This window comes from Desmodus rotundus, chromosome 11, assembly GCF_022682495.2.
Source record: "Desmodus rotundus isolate HL8 chromosome 11, HLdesRot8A.1, whole genome shotgun sequence".
Lineage (NCBI taxonomy): Eukaryota > Metazoa > Chordata > Mammalia > Chiroptera > Phyllostomidae > Desmodus > Desmodus rotundus.
The window spans coordinates 9,762,713-9,783,519 of record NC_071397.1 but is presented as its reverse complement, the minus strand read 5'-3'; the positions used below and the strand labels follow the sequence as shown (position 1 = coordinate 9,783,519).

The 20,807-nt window shown below is 55.7% G+C and overlaps 2 protein-coding genes across 5 annotated transcripts; both read left to right on the top strand.

Moving 5' to 3' along the window:
* Positions 1–62: 62 nt before the first annotated feature.
* On the top strand, positions 63–3,914 carry MRPL2 (mitochondrial ribosomal protein L2). Its single transcript, XM_024557844.3, has 7 exons — positions 63–253; positions 1,630–1,795; positions 2,421–2,562; positions 2,675–2,790; positions 2,865–2,975; positions 3,230–3,303; positions 3,665–3,914. The coding sequence occupies exons 1-7, from the start codon at positions 158–160 to the stop codon at positions 3,875–3,877; spliced, it is 918 nt and encodes a 305-aa protein (XP_024413612.1). The 5' UTR covers positions 63–157; the 3' UTR covers positions 3,878–3,914.
* A 283-nt stretch (positions 3,915–4,197) lies between these two features.
* On the top strand, positions 4,198–20,474 carry CUL7 (cullin 7). Of its 4 annotated transcripts, none has more exons than XM_045193093.3 (27): positions 4,198–4,593; positions 5,448–6,029; positions 6,402–6,553; positions 6,691–7,191; positions 7,718–7,856; positions 7,956–8,152; positions 8,447–8,675; positions 9,226–9,460; positions 9,545–9,650; positions 10,860–11,087; positions 11,367–11,457; positions 11,559–11,730; positions 11,899–12,004; positions 12,288–12,383; positions 12,575–12,750; positions 13,092–13,225; positions 13,562–13,744; positions 14,013–14,119; positions 14,209–14,391; positions 15,269–15,429; positions 15,589–15,805; positions 15,913–16,183; positions 17,119–17,264; positions 17,391–17,517; positions 17,599–17,804; positions 18,049–18,174; positions 19,847–20,474. In XM_045193093.3, exons 2-27 carry the CDS (start codon positions 5,456–5,458, stop codon positions 20,045–20,047), a joined length of 5,064 nt encoding a protein of 1,687 aa, XP_045049028.2. In that variant the 5' UTR covers positions 4,198–4,593; positions 5,448–5,455; the 3' UTR covers positions 20,048–20,474. The 4 variants fall into 4 exon arrangements, with proteins under 4 accessions (XP_045049028.2, XP_045049026.2, XP_071075724.1 ...); XM_045193091.3 differs by having other exon boundaries at positions 9,223–9,460; positions 19,847–20,473; XM_071219623.1 differs by lacking the exon at positions 19,847–20,474 and having other exon boundaries at positions 18,049–18,464.
* The last annotated feature ends 333 nt before the right edge of the window (positions 20,475–20,807 follow it).

Here is a 20,807-nt window from a genome sequence, read left to right as displayed (position 1 = left end):
AAGGAGGTGTGTACACAGCCGGCTCTCGGGTTCTCCCTCCGCCTCTTTACGTCATGAAGAAGCGACGCACAGGGAGTCTTTAGCGTCATTCAGGAGCGCCCGGCTGTTGTCAAAGGTAATGGTGGCGTGCTGAGCCCAGAGGACCTTGGATACTCTCATGGCCCTGCGGACACTGACCCGTGCTCTGGGCTCTCTGAGCCTGGCGCCCACGCCTGCCGCTGCCCCCGGCCCGAGCCTGCTCCGGGCCGCCCAGGTAATCCACCTCACCTGGAAATGAGGCTGTTTCCCTTCGGGCCGCCGGATTGGGGACCCCCGGGGCTGGAGGGAAGGGATCTGAGTCTGGTCAGTAGTCACACCAGCCCGTGGCCTTGGATAAGTCACTCTAATCCTCAGCCTTCTCCTCTTTAAATGTTGCCATCTCACAGGGCCGCTGGATTCCTCAGACGAGATATCGAAGGTGAAAGTGCTTTGCAGAGAAACGGTTGTACAGGTTTCAATAATAATTGACACTTACTGGGTGCTTATCATAAGCCAGGCATAAGTAATGGACGTGTTAAATAAGTGAACTCTTTTCAACTACTCTACAAGGTGGTTAGTTACACCTTATGTTAACATTCCCATTTTTCAAAAAAAGATTTTATTCATTTATTTATTTTGGAGAGAGGGAAAGGGGGGGAGAAAGAGAGAGAGAGAAACATCAATGTGTGGTTGCTTTTCGCGAGCCCTCTGCTAGGGATCTGGCCTGCAACCCAGGCATGTGCCCTGACTGGGAATCGAACTGACGACCCTTTGGTCGGCAGGCCGACACTCAATCCCCAGAGCCACACCAGCCAGGGTGAACATTCCCGTTTTTCATATGAGAAAACTGATGAGCAATCCAAGGCCATACACTGACTATTTGAGCTAGGCAGTCTGGCTTCAAAACCTGAGCTCTTGATCATTATGATAACCATTAAGAATGCTGAGATTAGGGAATACAGGGCAAGACACCAAGAATACGAGCCTAGGGTGAAGGTCACAAGGTCCCTAGTGGGTGATTCGTGAATCACAGAAAAGACTTGTTGAAGTCTTGCTCTGAACCGCTCAGGCTGATGGTAGAGTTTGGCAGATGCATACTTAAAATTCAAAACCTACTCTGGGAAATCCTGGGGATATAGCAGGGAACAAGACAGAAATGGTCCCTCCCCCCCATTTGTATCTGAAAAACTCCCAGAAATATAGTGCAGATTCGCAAAAGGCATTGGTGCTGATGGTGGTATATGGATGTGTGGAAGTTACCAGCTCTGGAAAAGGGAGTTGTTTGGGGAAGGAAAAGCTTCTCCTTCCTGGAGGAGGAGAATAGAGCCAGGTTTAGTAGAGCATCAAGGGAAGAACATTCCATTATAGAATAGAAATACTTCAGAGGTGAGAGGATAGAATGAGAAGAGGTAATCAACACACACCTGGATAAACATTGCACACTGGTGTTTGTACAAGCCAGGAAGGGTGAAGTTTTTGGACTGCTGGTCTGGGACACTTCCGGGAAGAATTGGGCTACACGCTAAACTTGGTCTCTGCCCTCTCCCTTGGTTCTGTGATGCCTCTCCTTCAAGTAGCTTTGAAGTGAAAGAGATTTCTGTTTATCTCCAGGTGATAAACAATGGCCTCCTCCAGTTTCCCTCTGCCTTGTTGCTACCTTGCCGCCCAATCCTTACCTCTGAGGCCCTTGGTGCCAAGATTGTGTCCTGGAAGAGTCGTACCAAGTACACCATTAAACCACTGAAGATGAGGAAGTCTGGGGGCCGAGACCACACAGGTGGGAGCAAGGGCAAGAGGATTTAAGCAGTAAGGAGAAAAAACATGGTAGGACCCTGGTTCTGTGTATTGATACAGGCAGAGGGATGTAATTAAAGCACATTTATCAGACTCCTCCTACATATAGTACATGATTAAGAATGAGAGAATAGAATACAAAGCAATAGACAAGTGCTCTGTGTTCCTAAAGACAGTCTAGATAATTGAAGGAAACTGGACATACCCAACAAGTTTCATGGCATTCTTCTTCACACCCTTCAAACACTGACAACAGTTAACCTGAAACCTATACAATTTTACTAACCGATGTCATCCCAATAAATTTAAGAAAAAAGAAAAAAATCTGTAACAGTCGAAATCAAGCACTGTTTACATGGCCCTCAGTAAACTTACTGAACTTAGTAATCTGTAAAGAATTTATCTGGAGGTTTTGTACAATTTTAATAATCATTTAATTATGTTTTTACCAAGGTTTGTGTGTTTCCCCATCCCCATTCACCCCATTGTGCTCTGAAAACTTTTTATCATTTTCTGCTTGAGTCATAATCTTGGGAAGCACTGCTCCCTGCCAAAGACGGGCCTGTTCCTCTGACCTGGCTTATGTCCCCTCACTGTCCTAACCACAGGCCGAATCAAAGTGCATGGTATTGGCGGGGGCCACAAGCAACGTTACCGCATGATTGACTTTCTTCGGTTCCGGCCGGAGCAGGAAACCAAGCCAGGACCCTTTGAGGAGAAGGTCGTCCGCGTCCGCTATGATCCCTGTAGGCAAGTTTGCAATGTGGGGTGATGATGGCATGACTGAATGACTGCTCTGTGGCTTTTCAAAAGAAGTGGGGTTGCCTACATGGTCTGTTCACCTGTCACTCACCCTGAGCAGGTCAGCAGACATAGCTCTGGTTGCTGGGGGCAGCCGGAAACGCTGGATCATTGCCACAGAAAACATGCAGGCTGGAGACATCATCCTGAACTCTGACCACATTGGCCGAATGGCAGGTGAGAGATGGTCACCGGATGTGCGTGGGCTGGGAGGCTGCAAGTGTTCTGGTGCTGATGAAATTCTCTTTTAGTTGCTCCTCGGGAAGGGGATGCACATCCTCTTGGGGCCTTGCCCGTGGGGACCCTGGTCAACAACGTGGAAAGTGCGCCAGGCCGGGGGGCCCAGTATATCCGAGCTGCAGGTATGAAGGAAGGAGCTGTTTGGGGTCTTATAATTTGGAAGGCCAGGGGGTAACCAAGGTCACAATTCTGTGAGCCCATGGGCCCGCATCTGGTCCACTGGCAGAGGAAAAGAAGAAAAAACGAAGAAAATGAGGATGAAGAGCTGCTTGTGTTTTTACCTAAAACATGGCACGCATCCTGCTTCAGTGTATATTCTCCTAAAGGGCAAAGCTGCCCTTTGCGGAGGGTGGCCAAGCTGCTTCTCCCTCCCCAGGGACGTGCGGGGTGCTGCTCCGGAAGGTGAATGGGACGGCCATCATCCAGCTGCCCTCTAAGAGGCAGATGCAGGTGTGTGTGGGGGTGTACGTGGGAGGGATCAGCCAGGGAGGAATTTGGAATGTACCTTTCCTGGCCCACATAACCCCTAGGTGTTTTGTGTTAGGAACTAGCCAGAGCTGGGTCTGGCCTTTCCTGCTGCGTGAAGTGACCAAGAATGCTTAGTCGGGCTGTCACCATAATGGGATAGAAAACTTTTGTTCTCAATTTCTGAAGGACCTACACTCAGGCTCACCTGTGCCGTGCTTTCCGTCCTTTCCCTTCTCCTTGAGTGTCACGGCCTTCCCCAGTGCCCTACCTTCAGCCCTATCAGGCTCCCGGCCCCCCTCCCACCCCCCACGGTGCATTCTCTTCCCTCTGCTTTCTCTGTCAGGTGCTGGAAACGTGCATAGCAACGGTAGGCCGCGTATCCAATGTTGATCACAACAAACGGGTCATTGGCAAGGCTGGCCGGAACCGCTGGCTGGGCAAGAGGCCTTCCAGTGGGCTGTGGCATCGCAAGGGGGGCTGGGCTGGCCGAAAGATTCGGCCGCTGCCCCCAATGAAGAGTTATGTGAAGCTGCCCTCGGCTGCTGCCCAAAGCTGATACCCCTGGACTATAATAAAATGACTCTATTTGTATCTGTTACTGTTGTTTTGGAAGGGAGGGATGGTAAATACTGGACCCGGGGAAAAGAAAGGAGCAAACAAGTGTGTGGGGAGGAGAGAGGTATGGGTCAAAGACTGCAGCTGCAACCGCCTCGTTTCTCTCAGTTCCTTCACAGGTGATGGAGGAGGGGGTGATAAAGGACCTGCAAGGTCTTACACAGTTGTGACTTGGGGACATGCAGAAGGCACTTCCGGTAGCAGGAGGGAGGAGGGAAAGGAAGAGGATAGGGTGGAAAGGAGGAGGTGGAGCCTCGTGTCGCCGAGGTGGCACCCACAGCTCCGCCCCAGGGCCCTTCGCTTTCCTTGGGGTGCAACGGAATCAGCTAAGCCGCTGGACGAGTGGCGCAGCCCCCCGAGCTGGGTGGGTGGCACGAAGGGCTGGGGATCTGCCCTTCCCTGCCCGGCTGTAGCAGACCTGCACACTTTGACGGTGACAGTGGCCCAGCCTCCGGACGCTGAGCCCCTGCAAGCCACACCCCCTGCCCCAACGCCTGTCCTGCGGAGGCACGCCCCCTCCTGCCTCTCTACCTCGACCCCCTTGGGGGACCCAGGCGGAGCCCAAATCTGCCAGCCAGCATCGCCGCCATCGTCTGCGCTGCGTCCCTAGCTCAGAGAAGGACAGGCCTCTCACCAGGACCCCAATCGACTTCTGAGGTGGCCAGCGCCCCACCGCGGCCCCCTGCTCCTACCCTGGGTTTTCCTTCCCCAACGAGCCCTCCGGAGCTTTCCCTGCACCCGACCTCGTGTCCCCCTATTCCATTGTGCTTCGGGATTCTCCTTTATCCTGCCTCCGGCCACCCACCCCCACCTTGTCGCGCGTGCCCCCGCCCTCTTTGGCTTCTCGGGTCTGTGATCCTCGTCTACCAAGCCTCTTGCCTGCTACCCTCGTCTACCAAGCCTCCAACCCCTCACCTACGGGGTCTCCTGTGCACTTTGCCCGGGGCCTTGCCTTGACCGCACTGGCCTTGCTGCTCCAGTGCCACCAGTCATAGGCGCCTGCAGCCCACCAGCCCCTGCCCCCAATCCATGGCGCCATGCGCTCTACCCAACCACTAGTTCTCTGGGTCTCCTTGCTCTGCGACTCACACTCCTGTGCTTCAAGCATCGGAGCTTACCATACACACTCCTGTCTTTCCTCAGCGCCCCACCCCCAACACACCCTGCTCTGGGCTACCTCCACCTGTCCCAGGGCCCCAGGATACCCTTGTCTAAGACTGCCCAGCCCCCACTGTCCCCTTCCCACTGCTCCAAACAAATCCACTCTAGGCTACAGGGCCTTAGACCCTGATTTTAGCCCCCAAATTGTATATTCTCTCACAACAAACACCCCAGTGTTCTGCTTGCCTCTGGCCCCACCCAGCATGCAGCAGGCAACTCCTGGGCCCTGGTTTGCCCCACTCAGCCCAGCAGCTGGTGCCACATTTGCTTCTGCTCTCCTGGAGGTCCTTGATTTTCTGACCTCCTCTCTCACTCCCGCTTGCCTATTCTCTTTTCCTTGTTTGCCCCAGGTGCCAGGATGGTGGGGGAACTCCGCTACAGGGAATTCAGAGTGCCCCTGGGGCCCAGCTTGCATGCCTATCCTGATGAGCTGATCCGCCAGCGAGTGGGCCACGATGGGCATCCTGAGTACCAGATCCGCTGGCTTATCCTGAGACATGAGGAGGATGGGGAAGGAGATCAAGCGGACTGCAAAGCTGAGCACATCCTGCTGTGGATGTCCAATGATGAGATCTATGCCAACTGCCACAAGATGCTGGGCAAGGATGGCCACGTTGTCGGGCCCTCCCAGGAGACTGCAGGGGAGGCTGGGGCTCTGGACAAATCTGTGCTGGGGGAGATGGAAACGGATGTGAAGTCCCTGATTCAGAGGGCCCTTCGGCAGCTGGAGGAGTGTGTGGGCACTGTCCCGCCTGCTCCTCTGCTCCACACTGTCCATGTGCTCAGCGCCTATGCCAGCATCGAGCCCCTCACTGGGGTCTTCAAAGACCCAAGGGTCCTGGACTTGCTCATGCACATGTTGAGTAGTCCCGATTATCAGATTCGCTGGAGCGCAGGCCGGATGATGCAAGCCCTGGCCTCTCACGATGCTGGTGAGGAGTAGTGTGTGGAGGAAGGGAGAGCAGCAGAGGGGCTGGGTCGGCTTAGGGCTTCACAGGACACTGTAGCAGGAGTGGGACCTCATCAGTACATAAGTGATCTGTTGCTCTTCTCTCAGAGTTGGAAGAAAGGGAGGTGGGGAGGTAGGTATGGGCACATCTGCAGAAAGAAGAAAGACTGAGTGTCCAAAAGCTCATATTAATTGGCTTTCTATGGAAGTTTTATCTTTTGAAGCAAATCAGCAAATCACGTCATTCCTAGTGTGTGGTGGAAAAAGGGTTGGACCGAGGGATGGGGGGGTCTAGGAGAGGTGCCTGGGAAGGGTGAGGTTAGGGAGCAGTTACTGACAGGGGTGTGGGTTACAGGGACCCGGACCCAGATCCTTCTGTCACTGAGCCAGCAAGAGGCCATTGAAAAACACCTGGATTTTGACAGCCGCTGTGCTCTTCTGGCTTTGTTTGCACAGGCCACACTCTCTGAACACCCCATGTCCTTCGAGGGCATTCAGCTGCCACAGGTATTCTGTTGGGGGCACTCGGGGTGAAGCTAGGAAAATCGAGGGACCAGGCCTTTACACCTCTCCATAGAGGATGGTGTAGAGAGTGGGCTAAAGGCTGGACAAAGTGGATGTAGGCCAAAGGTTGTGTCCTACAGGTCCCAGGAAGACTACTCTTCTCCCTGGGGAAGCACTATTTGTACGCTACCTCTCTCCTGGACCAACTGAATGACAGTGCTGCAGAACCAGGAGGCCAGAACAGCTCTGCTCCCGAGGAGTTGAGTGGGGAGAGGGGTCGCCTGGAGCTGGAGTTCAGCATGGCCATGGGCACCCTGATCTCAGAGCTGGTGCAGGTCATGCGCTGGGACTGGGCCTCAAGCAGACAGGGGCCCTCGGCGCGGTCCTCCAGTTCCATCTTCCAGCCCCCGCTGGCAGGTGCAGGCCTCGGGCTGCCACCCGCCCAGGCCCAGGACTCCCTCAGGAGGTCAAGGCGGTTTCGCCCTCGCTCTGAGTTCGCAAGTGGCAACACCTACGCCTTGTATGTGCGGGATACACTGCAGCCCGGGATGCGAGTGCGGATGCTGGACGATTATGAGGAGATCAGTGCCGGGGACGAGGGCGAGTTCCGGCAGAGCAACAGTGGCGTGCCCCCCGTGCAGGTGGGCCAGCGCTTGGTGGTGGGACACTGTCGGGCATCTTTTTGGGTGATACATAGCTGGGGCTTCCATGCAGGGGGATCTGGGAGGTCACCCAAGGAGAAAACCGCAAGAGAATTGAAATGGTCAAACAGGGGTCAACCATTGAGAAGGGGGGCATTTGAAGGGCTGAGAAAATCTGTTTAGGAGTCTGTGAGGTCAGAAAGATTCCCAGGAAGGAACTGATACAGCAAGGCTCTCCCAAAGGCCAGGGTCAGGAAGGCAAGGTGGTTGTAGGCCAGGAGGAAGTGTAGGGGCACAAGCCATGGAGGATGGGAGAGGAGATGAGGCACAGCCAGTGTCAGTAGGGGAACGCGTCCTGTGTGCATGTTCGTGTTCTCCCTATGCCGGTGTTTTGCTATCTGAAGGTTTTTCCAAACCTGGACAAGGGTCACCTGAGGACTGTATGTCCTCATCACTGGGCCACAGCCAGCCATTAAGCGAGCTCTCTACTTCCCTTCCCTCTCTGTTTTCCCCCTACGTCTTCCAGGTGCTGTGGGGATCGACAGGCCGCACCTATTGGGTACACTGGCACATGCTGGAGATTCTGGGTTTTGAAGAAGACGTCGAGGACGTGGTTGAGGCCGACGAGTACCAGGGGGCAGTGGTCAGTGGAGCCCAGGGTGTAGGTGAGCCTGGAGAGGAACCTGGAATAAGCTTTGGGCACAGGAGCAGCAGTCTGGCTGGGTGGGCCATGACATCGCCGTGCCTATGACCCGTTCCCATAGCCCTGCCCTCCTGGCGGTGGAAGCCCATGACAGAGCTCTACGCCACGCCCTACGTGCTACCTGAGGATGAGGACACTGAGGAGAATGAACACCTGACCCAGGCTGAGTGGTGGGAGCTCCTCTTCTTCATCAAGAAGCTGGATGGACCTGCCCATCAGGAGGTTCTCCAGATCCTCCAGGAGAACCTGGATGGGGAGGTAGAGCCGGCCTGGAGACACAGAGAAGTTGGAGGTCTCCGCTGCAAGGGTTGCACTGTGACAGAGCATTTGGGAGGCTCGGGATGGGTGGGTAGATTGACAGTGTGAGGGGCTTCAGGGGAGGAATCTAAAATGCTCGGGGGTGTTGGCGAGCTGTTCGGGAGGAGCCAGCTGCCAGCAATGGGAGGTTCAGGATGGTGAAGGCATGTGCAGAGATCCCCACCCCTACCAAGTGGCCCTGGAGCCTCTCTGCTGGCAGGGATGCCTGCAGTGAGAGCTTCTCCCCGATGACAGATTCTGGATGACGAGATCCTGGCTGAGCTGGCCATGCCTGTGGAGTTGGCTCAGGACCTGTTGCTGGCTCTGCTACAGCGACTCGATGACAGCACTCTCAGGGACCTGCTTAACTGCCGTGTCTGCAGGAAATACGCGCCAGAGGCCCTGGCAGGGCAGCCAACTTACCCGTCTCTGCTGGAAGCCCAGGCTCAGCCTCAGGAATCAGTAGATGTGGCCAGAGTGAAAGGTGGGGCACCAGACAGAAACAGCAGCTCTGCAGAGTGGCCTCCAGGAGGGCGTGAGCGTAGGAGAGAGGGCTGTGCTGGGTTTTGTGCAATCATCCCGTTTGGAAGAGATGGCACCTCGGGGAGAAACCAAAACTTAGAGATGAGCAATGAATGAGAAAAGCAGACGATGTGCTCCTTCCACAGAATGAAGGAGGATGTAACGTTTAACTCCTTCAAAAGCCCACGCCCCGCATTTAATTTTTCCCATTGTAGAGAAAAACAAATTATTGCTTGATTTTAGATACAGGGAAATGCTCTGCTTTTCTGTAGTCAGGAAGCTCCTTTGCAAATGTAAGGACATACGATATAAAATTTGTCATGAAGTTGTCTTATAAGTACATAACAAGATACAATGAGATCCCAGAACCTACCTTGTAGGGGGACAGAACAAATTGAAGACATTTCTAGGAGAAATTAGGAAAGAAGATTGAGAGTTGTGAATCTGTCCTTCTCTGATTCTTTACGTCACTAACAGTGGCCAACCCTGTGACTTCCCCCATCCTGTAGCAGAGGAGCCCCTGACGCCGTGCCCTAGCAGTCCCCTGCGACATCTGGTGGAGGGGCATGGGCCAGCTGGGAAACTTGTGCTGGATCTGGAGCAAGCCCTCAGCTCCGAGGGGACCCAGGAGAGCGAGATCAAGTCACTGCTGCGGAGGCTGCAGCGGCAGCCCCAGCCCTTCCTGGTGCTGATGCAGAGCCTGGACACTCCAGCGGCCAACAAGGCCCTGCACCTGGCCGTTCTGAGGTGATGGGACGCTGAGAGGTGGGGTAGGCGGAGGGGGATCTCCAAGGCTTGCTGCACATCTCTCCTCCCACCCCTGCACCCCAGAATCCTGACGCGGTTGGTGGACTTCCCCGAAGCACTGCTGCTCCCCTGGCACGAGGCGATGGATGCCTGCATGGCCTGCCTGCGGTCCGCGGACACAGACCGGGAGGTACCCCTGCCCTGCTCTGGGGAGACGCTGAAGGCAGAGGGCGAAAGGCAACCTCTGATGAGGCAGACCTGCCGGGTGGGGCTCTGAAGGGCGCAGTGGAGCCTTTGTGCTCTTGGTGTGGGCTTTGTCTTTAAAATCGAATTTTACTTTTTAAAGACTTTATTTATTTATTTTTAGAGAGGGGAAGGGAGGGAAAAAGAGAGGGGGAGAGACATCAGTGTGTGGTTGCCTCTTACACACCCTCCTACTGGGGACCTGGCCTGCAACATTGACATGTGCCCTGACCGGGAATCAAACCTGCGACCCCTTGGTTCTCAGGCCGACACTCACTCTACTGAGCCCCACCAGCCAGGGCTGAATTTTATTTCTTTAAATAGGTAATACATTCACACAGTTGACAAATCAAAACGATTTAACAAGGTATACACCAAGAACTCTCACTCCCACCTGAATTCCTGTTTTCCCCTTAGTGGTACCCACTTTATTAATTTATATATCCGTGTGTATTTCCTATGTAAATATAAACAAACTCAAATATATGATCCCTCCAAATGTATGATCTTATTTGCCATACCCTTTTTTACACAAAAGGTTATGTACGTACTGCATCAAGAGCCTCGGTGGCTCCCATTTGGCTGGACCCGTAGAGGGGGCAGTGGGGTGAAGGAGGTAGGGGGGACCATCATGTCCCATAGTCCCCTGTCACAATGACATCCTGGGCATGGAAGACTTGGGGTCTGAGGACTAGGGTCCTGGTGATAGTGGGCATGTGCAGTGTTCACCTTTGGCTGTTACCAGATTTCAGTTTCCAAGGTAGATTCCCTTGAGTGCTCACACACACCTCTGGTCCCTCTTGGCCGCCGCCCTGCTGACAGGTGTCTGCTTGGTGCCTGAGGATCCGAAAATGCAGCCCCACAGCTGGGCCTGAAAAGAAACGAGCTGGGATGCACTCCGCACCTATTGCACACAATCAGTAGTTAAGAACCCCAGCCGGGCAGGGCATCTCCTGGCTTTTCCACTTCAGTTGTCTTTGGTTTCCTCCCTCCACCCAGCCCTCATGTCTCCTCCATCCCTGTCTTTTTCCTTCCTCACTCTGTCTTGTTCACTGCAGTAGCCCCAGCACACAGTCGGTGTAAGTAAACATTGCTGCAGATGCTCCTGTGGCCTGTACCTTATCCCCTTTACTCACCTCCTCTGCCCCTGTCCTAGGTACTCCAGGAACTGATCTTCTTCCTGCACCACCTGGCCTCGGTGAGCAGGGACTATGCCGTGGTGCTGAATCAGCTGGGAGCCCGAGATGCCATCTCCAAGGCCCTGGAAAAGCAGCTGGGAAAGCTGGACCTGGCTCAGGAGCTGCGGGACATGGTGTCCAAGTGTGAGAAGCATGCCCACCTCTATCAGAAACTCACCACCAACATCCTGGGAGGCTGCATCCAGGTCAGGAGGAAGGACAGGGAAGCTTGTGGGTTCATAGGTGGGTAAGAATAGAAACCTGAGCACTGGAGGGGAGGGGGCTGTTTCTGAAGTAGGGGCAGGCAGGGGAGTCTAGTAAACCTGGGGGCATTTGTTCTCTGCACCTGTGCCCCACCCGGACCTGTTCTGCCAGGGTTATGGAGGAGTCCCATTGCTGCTGAGTCTTTTTCCACTAGTATTTCTGTGTTTCTCCACGTTCCTCTGTCCTCCCTGTGCCCCTTCTCTCTGGTGTTCCGGTTGCAGATGGTGCTGGGTCAGATCGAAGACCACAGACGGACCCACCGACCCATCAACATCCCCTTCTTTGACGTGTTCCTCAGATATCTGTGCCAGGGTTTGTGCCTGTCCCCACATGCCTCCGTGTTCCCATCCCTGCATCTGTTTTCCCTCCACATGTACCAGGCTGTGACCACCACCCCTTCCCACTGCCCCCAGGCTCCAGTGTGGAAGTGAAGGAGGACAAGTGCTGGGAGAAGGTGGAGGTGTCCTCCAACCCGCACCGGGCCAGCAAGCTGACGGACTGCAACCCCAAGACCTACTGGGAGTCCAACGGCAGCACCGGCTCCCACTACATCACCCTGCACATGCAGCAGGGCGTCCTCATCAGGTAATGCGCTCCACGCCCATGCTTGGCCACACCTGTACTTTCGCACAATTTCCATGATTGTTTTGGGGGAAGCATCACCCTGTGAACATGATCAAAGGGTCCCCTTGGCTCTGTCTTCAAGGACATGACTGGTTCCAGTTCCAATTGGTTCCTCTTCCCTGCTCCCAGGCAGCTGACTCTGCTGGTGGCTAGTGAAGACTCGAGCTACATGCCGGCCAGGGTGGTGGTGTTCGGGGGCGACGGCACCAGCTCTCCTACCACAGAACTCAACTCGGTAGGGACCCCTGTGCCATCAGACCACCCCTCACAGGACCAACTCTCCTGCCCGACTCCTACATTCCTCCCTGTCGTGTGCCCTATAGAAAGCGGTCCTCTATCCCTGTGCCTTTGGGATGGCATCAGGCCCCGAACAGCGAGGGTGGCATTAGCACCCGTTCATCAGGACGCTGCAGGGCCAGGGCCGGGGGGACACACAGCGAGGGGGCAGGAACCAACTTGCGCTTTCAGCACTCTCATCCACACTCGTGGAGGTGAAAACCCTCTCCGCCCCCCGCCAGGTGAATGTGATGCCCTCCGCCAGCCGGGTGACCCTCCTGGAGAACCTGAACCGCTTCTGGCCCGTCATCCAGATTCGCATAAAGCGCTGCCAGCAGGTAGGGCGGGCTGTGGTGGGCGGCTCCCGGGCACGGGGCCCTGTGCCCTGCAGCTGTTGTCCATCGTGGGCCAGAGCTCCAGCCTGGGTCGTGAGCCGCTCCAGGGGTGAGGCATGAGGGAGGGTGTGGCTGACTCCAGCCCATTCTGAGGAGAATGTGGACCAGTGAGAACGGAGGTGTGTGCCTTGCAGGATGGTATCGACACGCGCATTCGAGGGCTGGAGGTCCTGGGCCCCAAACCCACGTTCTGGCCAGTGTTCCGGGAGCAGCTGTGTCGCCACACACGCCTCTTCTACATGGTTCGGGCACAGGCCTGGAGCCAGGACATAGTGGAGGACCGCAGGAGCCTCCTGCACCTGAGTTCCAGGTGAGCGTGAGCATGTGTGTGCCTGTGTGTGCCAAGGGTGAGAGTATTACAGATGGCTGGGTGGGTTCTGCGGAGGGGAGGGCATAAGATAGAGAGCTAACATGCTTGGGGGTGGGCTGGGATGCTCTGCAGTTTGGGGAGTGGAGGAAATAATAAAGAGAAGAGATGTTGCAGGTGGGCTGCAAGTGGGATGTACCAGTTAACGTGTGGGGAGTTGTCCAGTACTACGCGGGGATTTGGTCTGGTTGCTGGGGGTGAGCTGGCAATCTTAGTCTTGGTGGTCACCAGGGTCACTTAGGCCTCGACTCTCTGATGCCTTCCTCCTCCATCATCAACTCCAGACTCAATGGGGCTCTGCGCCAGGAGCAGAACTTTGCCGATCTCTTCCTCCCTGACAACGAAGCGGCCCAAGCACTGGGCAAGACCTGCTGGGAGGCCCTGGTCAGCCCCCTGGTGCAGAACATCACCTCCCCTGGTAAGCATCCCGACCCCTGGCCCTCTTGACTGTCCTGCTGTTCACCACTAACCGGCCTCTTCTTGCTCTGCCCTAGAGCCACCCTGGTGATTCTCTTGGCCCTTTTAGGACCTGCATGTTTGTTTGGAGCCCCAGTTCCCCCTTCTCACAGCCTGGGGCCAGCTCCTTCCCCAGGTCTCTCAGTGCCAGCTGACACCCTAAGGTCGGGAGGGACCTTGCCACCTCCTTTCCCCATATCAGTCTGTCTAGTTGCTCTTTCTCCACACTCCAGTCCCGCCAGCCTCTCCCTCTCCCTGGAGATGTGCTCTGCCTGGGCTTGTTTTCCCTGCCTTCTAGATGAGGATGGCATCAGCCCTCTGGGCTGGCTGCTGGACCAGTACCTGGAGTGTCGCGAGGCTGCTCCCAACCCCCAGAGCCGCACGGCAGCCTTCTCCTCAAGGGTGCGTCACCTCACCCACCTGCTGGTGCACGTGGAGCCCTGTGAGGCGCCTGCCGTGGTGGGGGCCACTCCTCATCCCAGTGAGTACCGGGAGATTCAGGCAGGAGCTCAGGTAGGAGTACGGCCCTGTGAGCCCCCGTTCACATACTGCAGCTTCTGCCCCTCCTCACCCTACTCCTCCCTATGTGCTCAGCCTATTCCTCTTCCAGCTCTTTGTCACTCCCACCCAGGAGCACCATTTGGGGTGGCAGCATGTCAGGAAAGGCCCCAGGGCTCACCCTTGAAACGGGACCAAGGAGCTGAGGGGCTGCCCCCATCTTGCCTCTGCCCCTCCCTCTGTCTCCACAGAGGGCAGAAACAGAAGCCACGACTGGAGCTCCCTGGCTACTCGGGGGCTTCCCAGTAGCATCCTGAAAAACCTGACCCGCTGTTGGCAGGCTGTGGTGGAGGAGCAGGTGGGCAGGGGCCGGGGCGGGGAGTGGGGTGGAGCTGTAATGGTGGCTTGTTGGGTTGCCTGCTCACACAGCTGCCCCTCTCCCCCCAGGTGAACACTTTTCTGACCTCACACTGGCAGGACGATGACTTCGTGCCGCGCTACTGCGAACACTTCAATAAGCTGCAGAAGTCGAGCTCTGAGCTGTTCGGGCCACGGGCGGCTTTCTTGCTGGCGCTGCAGAACGGCTGTGCTGGGGCCTTGCTGAAGCTCCCTTTTCTCAAAGCTGCTCATGTGAGCATCCCAACCTCGCCTCCGCCCTGGGCCTCTTCCCACAGGCTCTCCACTCCCACCTCCTCAGAGTGGCCCAGCTTTCCGTTCCCATTCAACGAGCAACGTGTATCGGCCTATAGCCATGTTACCTAAAGTTCAAAGAAAAAAATCATTACCCACAGAGTGCAGTCCTACTATATCTTGATAAACTTTCTCCTCTTTGAATTCATGATTTAACAGTTTACTCAAGAGGAGCTAAAATTCTCTCTCCTGTTTTCCTTGATCATTACATTAAAAGCCTTTTCCAGTGTTGTTATTCACCCTTATTTTTTATTTGTGCATAAATACCATCTAATGGATGTACTATAATTTACTCCCCCATTGCCCTCCTCCCATAAATATTTAACAAGTGCTTAAAATGTATCAGACACTGTGATGAAAGCTGAAGATAGACAAAGTCTCTCCTCTCAAAAGTTTACCATCTTCTAGGGAAGACACAGAGTTAAGCAAATGATAAATCAACGAAAATGTGACAGGCTCCCTGGTGCGCAAAGGCTGGGGCAGCGGGAGCAGGGGCAGCAGCTGCCTGGTTGCTTCTGGTGGCTCTGTGTCATCAGCAACACTGCAGCGTGACCATCTCCGTGCACGTAACTTATTTCCTCATATTATTGTTACTAGTTCGACTTTTAAACACGCTCAACGTGAAAAAACACCTCGTAATTGTGAATGTTGGTTTGCATGATTGTTAATGACTTTATGAAAGAGTCCTATGAAAGTGTTGACCAGTTTACGAAGCTTTGAGCCATTCCTACCTGCTGTGCCTGACCCGTCTCCCTGCTCCCACCCACCGCCTCCACTTGCCAGTGCATGGTGTTCCTGTGCTCTTCCCACTGCCCAGGTGAGTGAGCAGTTTGCCCGGCACATCGACCAGCGGATCCAGGGCAGCCGGATTGGTGGGGCCCGGGGGATGGAGATGTTAGTGCAATTGCAGCGGTGCCTAGAAACTGTCCTGATTTTCTCCAGCCTGGAGATGGCCACCACATTCGAGCATTACTACCAGTGAGTGTGGACCTAGGGAGTGAGAGTTGGGGGGAGGCAGGACGACAGGGGCAGGTCTAGCTCTCGGGGCCTGGAAGTCTAGGGTCCAGGCAGGCTGGAGGGTGGGAGCGGGCAGCTGGGCCGTGCACTGAGGCCGGGCCCGGGCTGTGTGTGCTGCAGGCACTACATGGCGGACCGTCTCCTGAGCCTGGGGTCCAGCTGGCTGGAGGGGGCCGTGCTGGAGCAGATCGGTCCCTGCTTCCCCAGCCGCCTCCCCCAGCAGATGCTGCAGAGCCTGAGCACCTCCGAGGAGCTGCAGCGCCAGTTCCACGTCTACCAGCTCCAGCGGCTCGATCAGGAACTCCTGAAGCTGGAGGACACAGAGAAAGAAATACAGGTGGGGGCCAGGGAGGGGATTAGCAGATGGTAGCTAGTAAGAAGGGTGACATGGAGCAAACCAGAGGAGCCCCACTGGCTTTTGGGAACTCTGTTTCTTCCCTTCAGCTGGGCCATAAGGCCAGTGGCAAGGAGCATGAGAGAGAGTGTGAAGAGGAAGCCAAGGGAGCTGGAGCAGCAGCGGCCGCAGATGTGGCGGAAGAAGGGGAGGAGAACGAGGACCTCTACTATGAGGGGGCAATGCCAGAAGTGTCTGTGCTAGTCTTGTCACCACGCTGCTGGCCCATTGCCTCCATCTGCCACACACTGAACCCCCGAACCTGCCTGCCCTCCTACCTGAGGGGCACTTTGAACCGATACTCCAACTTCTACGACAAGAGTGAGGAGGAAGGCAGAGGGAGCTGGGGGCTGGGAAGAGGCTGGGATACTGGGGAAGAACCTGGGGTTGGGAGCTTTAATGGGGTGGATTTGAGAAAGAAGAGCAGGGAGTGGGATTGTTAGGCACCAGGTCCCCAGAGTATTGCCTTTTCTGTCCTTAAAATGAGACCCAAGACTGTCTTTGGGTGGTGAGGAGGATGGAGGCTGGAGGCCACCAGAAAGGGCTCTCTCTCCCTCAGTGGTAGGTTTCTGGCTCCTGGTCAGTCACCGTAACCTAAGCTCCCCACTTGGGGCTGATCCTGGGCGGGGCAGTGGCAAAGGAGGGGAAGAGAATCAGACCTGCCCTCAGGGAGTCCCAGACATTGGCTTCTCTCTCAGGGATATTCCAGTTAATGGGAGCCCCTGTCCTTCCTTCCTTCCTTCATGGTTTTGTCTCCCCCCCAAAATGGTGAACTCACCCTGACTGGTGTAGCTCAGTGGACTGAGTGCAGGCCTGTGAACCAAAGGGTTGCTGGTTTGATTCCTAGTCAGGGCATATGCCTGGGTTGCAGGCCAGGCCCCCAGTAGGGGGCGCACGAGAAGCAACCATGCATTACTGTTTTTCTTCCTCTTTTTCTCCCTCCCTTCCTTTCTCTCTAAAAGTAAGTAAATAATATTTTTTAAGTGAGGAACTCCTCAGAGACCCTAATCAGCCTGCCTGGTACAGGGCTATGCACACGGCCAGGCTCCCCGATGCCTGAGGCTCATGGGGGAGTCAGCAGAGAAGGCTGAGCTCTGGAAGGCTCAGGCCAGGAACCACAGTGTCCACAAATCTGCAGGCCGCACACTCTGCGGAGGCTGGCAGGGGCAAAGCTCAACTGATGGCACACCCTCACCAGCCCCAGCTCCCTCCCTTCCCTACTCTTAGTCTCCCTCCTCCTCCCTGGTCCTTCTCAGGTCAGAGCTACCCCACCGTAGAGCAGATCCCACAGAGGCGGCTGCAGTGGACGTGGCTGGGCCGGGCTGAGCTGCAGTTTGGGGACCAGACCCTGCACGTGTCCACCGTGCAGATGTGGCTGCTGCTGTATCTCAATGACTTCAAGGTGGCCCAGCTTCCTCCCTGCTCTCTCCCACCTTTCTTCCTAAGCTTTGACTCCCATCCTCCTCCCCTCCGCCCTCTCCGCCCCACTTTTGGGGGAAACCCTGAATGTTGCTTTCTCTTCTCTAAGGAAGTCTCCATAGAAAGTATGCTGGCGCTCTCAGGGCTCTCTCCAGAGATGCTGAATCAGGCAGTTGGGCTCCTCACCTCTTCGAGAGGCCCCCTGGACCTTCATGAGCAAAAGGATGTCCCAGGAGGTTTGTACTTAGGGCAGGGGGGCGTGGTCCAGGGTCAGCCTCCCCATAGGTCACCCCACTGAGTGATAGTGCTTGTTTCAGGTGTGCTCAGGATTCGAGATGACAGCGAGGAGCCCAGGCCCAGGAGGGGCAGTGTGTGGCTCATCCCACCTCAGACCTACCTGAAAGCTGAAGATGAAGATGGCCAGGACCTGGAGAAGAGACGGAACCTTCTGAACTGCCTCGTTGTCCGAATCCTCAAGGCCCGGGGGGAGCAGGGGCTGCACATCGATCAGCTTGTCTATCTGGTAGGTGAGGGTGGGCAGTGGATGAGGGAGCTTTGGGATGGGGGATGTGGTCCACAGGGGCAGGTGGGTCCACATTTGAAGCCTCTTGTTCACTGTGGTGCCTGTAGGCATGAAGATTGAGGTTGGCGTGCACCTGGTGTCCTTAGAACTGACTGCTCTAGCAGCTTGTGCTTGGGGTGGAAGCGAGATGTGGGGTAAGCTGGGTGTCTCTGACCCATTGTTCCCCCTTCCTTCTCCATACCAGGTGCTGGAGGCTTGGCAGAAGGGCCCATGTCCTCCCAGGGGTTTGGTCAGCAGCCTGGGGAGGGGGTCTGCCTGCAGCAGTAGCGATGTCCTGTCCTCCATCCTGCACCTCCTGGGCAAGGGCACGGTGAGACGCCACGATGACCGGCCCCAGATGCTGTCCTATGCAGTCCCCGTGACTGTGATGGAGCCTCACACCGAGTCCCTGAACCCAGGCTCCTCAGGCCCCAACCCACCCCTCACCTTCCACACGCTGCAGATTCGATCTCGGGGTGTGCCCTATGCCTCCTGCACTGTCACCCAGAGCTTCTCTACCTTTCGGTAGCCCTGGGGATGGGGCCAGGGCTGGGGCTTTCTACAGAAATAAAACACAGGAGTTGGAGGACATGGCCTGTGTGCTGACTACTTGGGATCTGACAGGGGCGCAGAGCACTTTCCTGGCTAAAGGGGAAGACGAGTCCTCTGGTTCCGCGGCCATCTCGTGCCAACAGCCACTCGTAGGGTGAGGGTGACTTCCTGGGGAGGAAGGTGGAGGAGTCAGGCGTGACTAGCAATGCCCTCTGGGCAGGGGATGAAGTGGACAGGGGTGGACCCCCCTCTTGGAGGGGGTGTGGTCAGCAGTGCCTTCCCCCGGCAGGCTGGAGACTCATGTAACTTGGGCAGATTATCCAGCAGGGCTCCATTTTCCTTCTTTGTGGAAGTGGACCGGTCACTGTGGGGTTCTGACGAGCACCGGGTGTGGGAGCATTTGGCGCGGCGAGGCTTTGCCAATGGCCACCAGCCCCAGCAGTGAGGGTGCCTTCCCTAGTAAGGCTGGCAGGGGACCGTGAGACAGAGGGCCCTTGAAGGCACCCAGGAGGCGGATGTGTGCCGCCCAGACACTTTAGGGTCTGGGTTGGAAGCGGACCTAGATGGAATTCTCCTCCTCCTCCTGGCGGTGCAGAGCAGCCCACTGTCACCAGAGCCAAACCCCAACCAGCCCGGTAGGCAGGGCTGCACTGCAGATTGAACCCCTGGCACCACCCACACTGAGGCAGGGCGGGTCAGGCTAGGGGGGCCGCGTGCCAGCAGTGGAGCTCTGCCTTTTGGCAAAGGCCATCAGGGGAGGAGGGAAGGAGTGACCCAGGCATCCTGAGTCCATGGTTCTTGCAGCCAAGAGGCGACTAGGAGAAAGCTACAGAAGAAAGGAGGTGGGTGACGGGGTGAGTCAGGTGGTGACAGAGGGCTCAGAGGCCAGACAGAGAGAACTGGGTGCCACCCAGGACAGATTTGGAATAGAATCCGTAAGGGGAAAAGAGGTCAGGGCGCCCAGGACAAGGCGACGGACCAGAGGGCCTGTGCTTGCTTTGCTCTACAGTAGGGCAGCCCCACGGAGCTGCTGGTGATCCTCACAGCAGAGCTACAGGCCTCAGCAGTCTCAGGCTGTGCCAGGCCCCAGTGCACACCCGGGCTGCTGCAGTGTCCCACCTTGGTGCCTCTCCACCTCCACGCCAGAGATCATGGCCTACTCTCTAACTGGTCCAGGCCATGCCTATTCTTGAGGTAGCATTTAGGTCCAGAGTTTTTTGCCCTTCTCTTGGTTCCTGTGCTCTTTCTGAGCCTATCCCCCACCAGAAACCCAGAGCGCCTCTGGGCTCTAGTAGCCAGGCAAGTATGCAGCGCGTGTAGGGGACAAGATGGGTCTCCTGCTTTAACACTGCCCGCTGCTGCCGCCCCCTGGGCTCCCAGGTGGGCTGAGCTCCACGCCGCTGGTCTTCCTCTGCACTCGCTCAACTCCGTCCACCCTCGGTCTCCCACAGGGACCTACCTGCTCATCTGCAACAAGTCTCCAGCATTTCACAAGCAAAGAACTCACCAACTGTGGCCCCACAACTTGGCGTGTTCCTGTCTGCCATCCAGTTCCTGTGTTGCCTGGTGTCCTTAGCACACAATCTAGCCCCACCCTCAGACTCTGGCTTGGCTGGTTTGCCCTCATTCAGCCATCCAGGGAGCAGTCTTGACTTGGCCCCTCTCTCGCCAGCACCAGTGAAGACCTGAGCCTCTTTGTCCGTCCTCAGAACCCGCCATCCCCAGAGGGCAAACCATGGATGACTCGGGACAGCAGTTAGCTACCCTGACCCCCCGTGAGACCATCCCCACAGCCTCAATTCCTTGTATCCCTACAGCTGGTTTGTACACTAAGGACCACACACTGATTCCATTCTATGAAGTGACCCAAAATAGAGACGGTGGTTTAGTGATCGCCTTGAGCTGGGGGAACTGGGAAGAAATGAGAAGCGAGTGCTAGAGGGCTGGGGCTTCTTTAAGAAGGGTGTTGAAAAAGTTATAAAATTGATTGTGATGGTGGTTGCACTATTCTGAGTGTACTAAAAATCACTGACTTGTACATTTTAAATGAGTAACTTGTATGGTATATGTGAATTGTATCTCAATAAATCTGTTACAATTAAAAACAAAAGAAAAGAACAACAAAATCCACCCCAACAAATCTGTAACTGAAGCTCAGAGCTCTCCAAGTCTCCTCCGCATCCCTGAAGGGCAAAGTAGCAGTTTGAAGGCTTGGGAACCAATACAGCCTTGCAGCGGAGGTAGGTGTTCTTGACCAGCCTTCACCTGAAACCCCTTCTCATGCGGGGAAACTTACCACCATAAATCTAGATGTAACATAAGAGCCCACCTCCCACCGTGGAAAAGAGCAGGTACTTGCTTTCCCAGCACCCTCGCAGTCAGGTAACCAAGGCCTGGTGAATCGGATGCCTC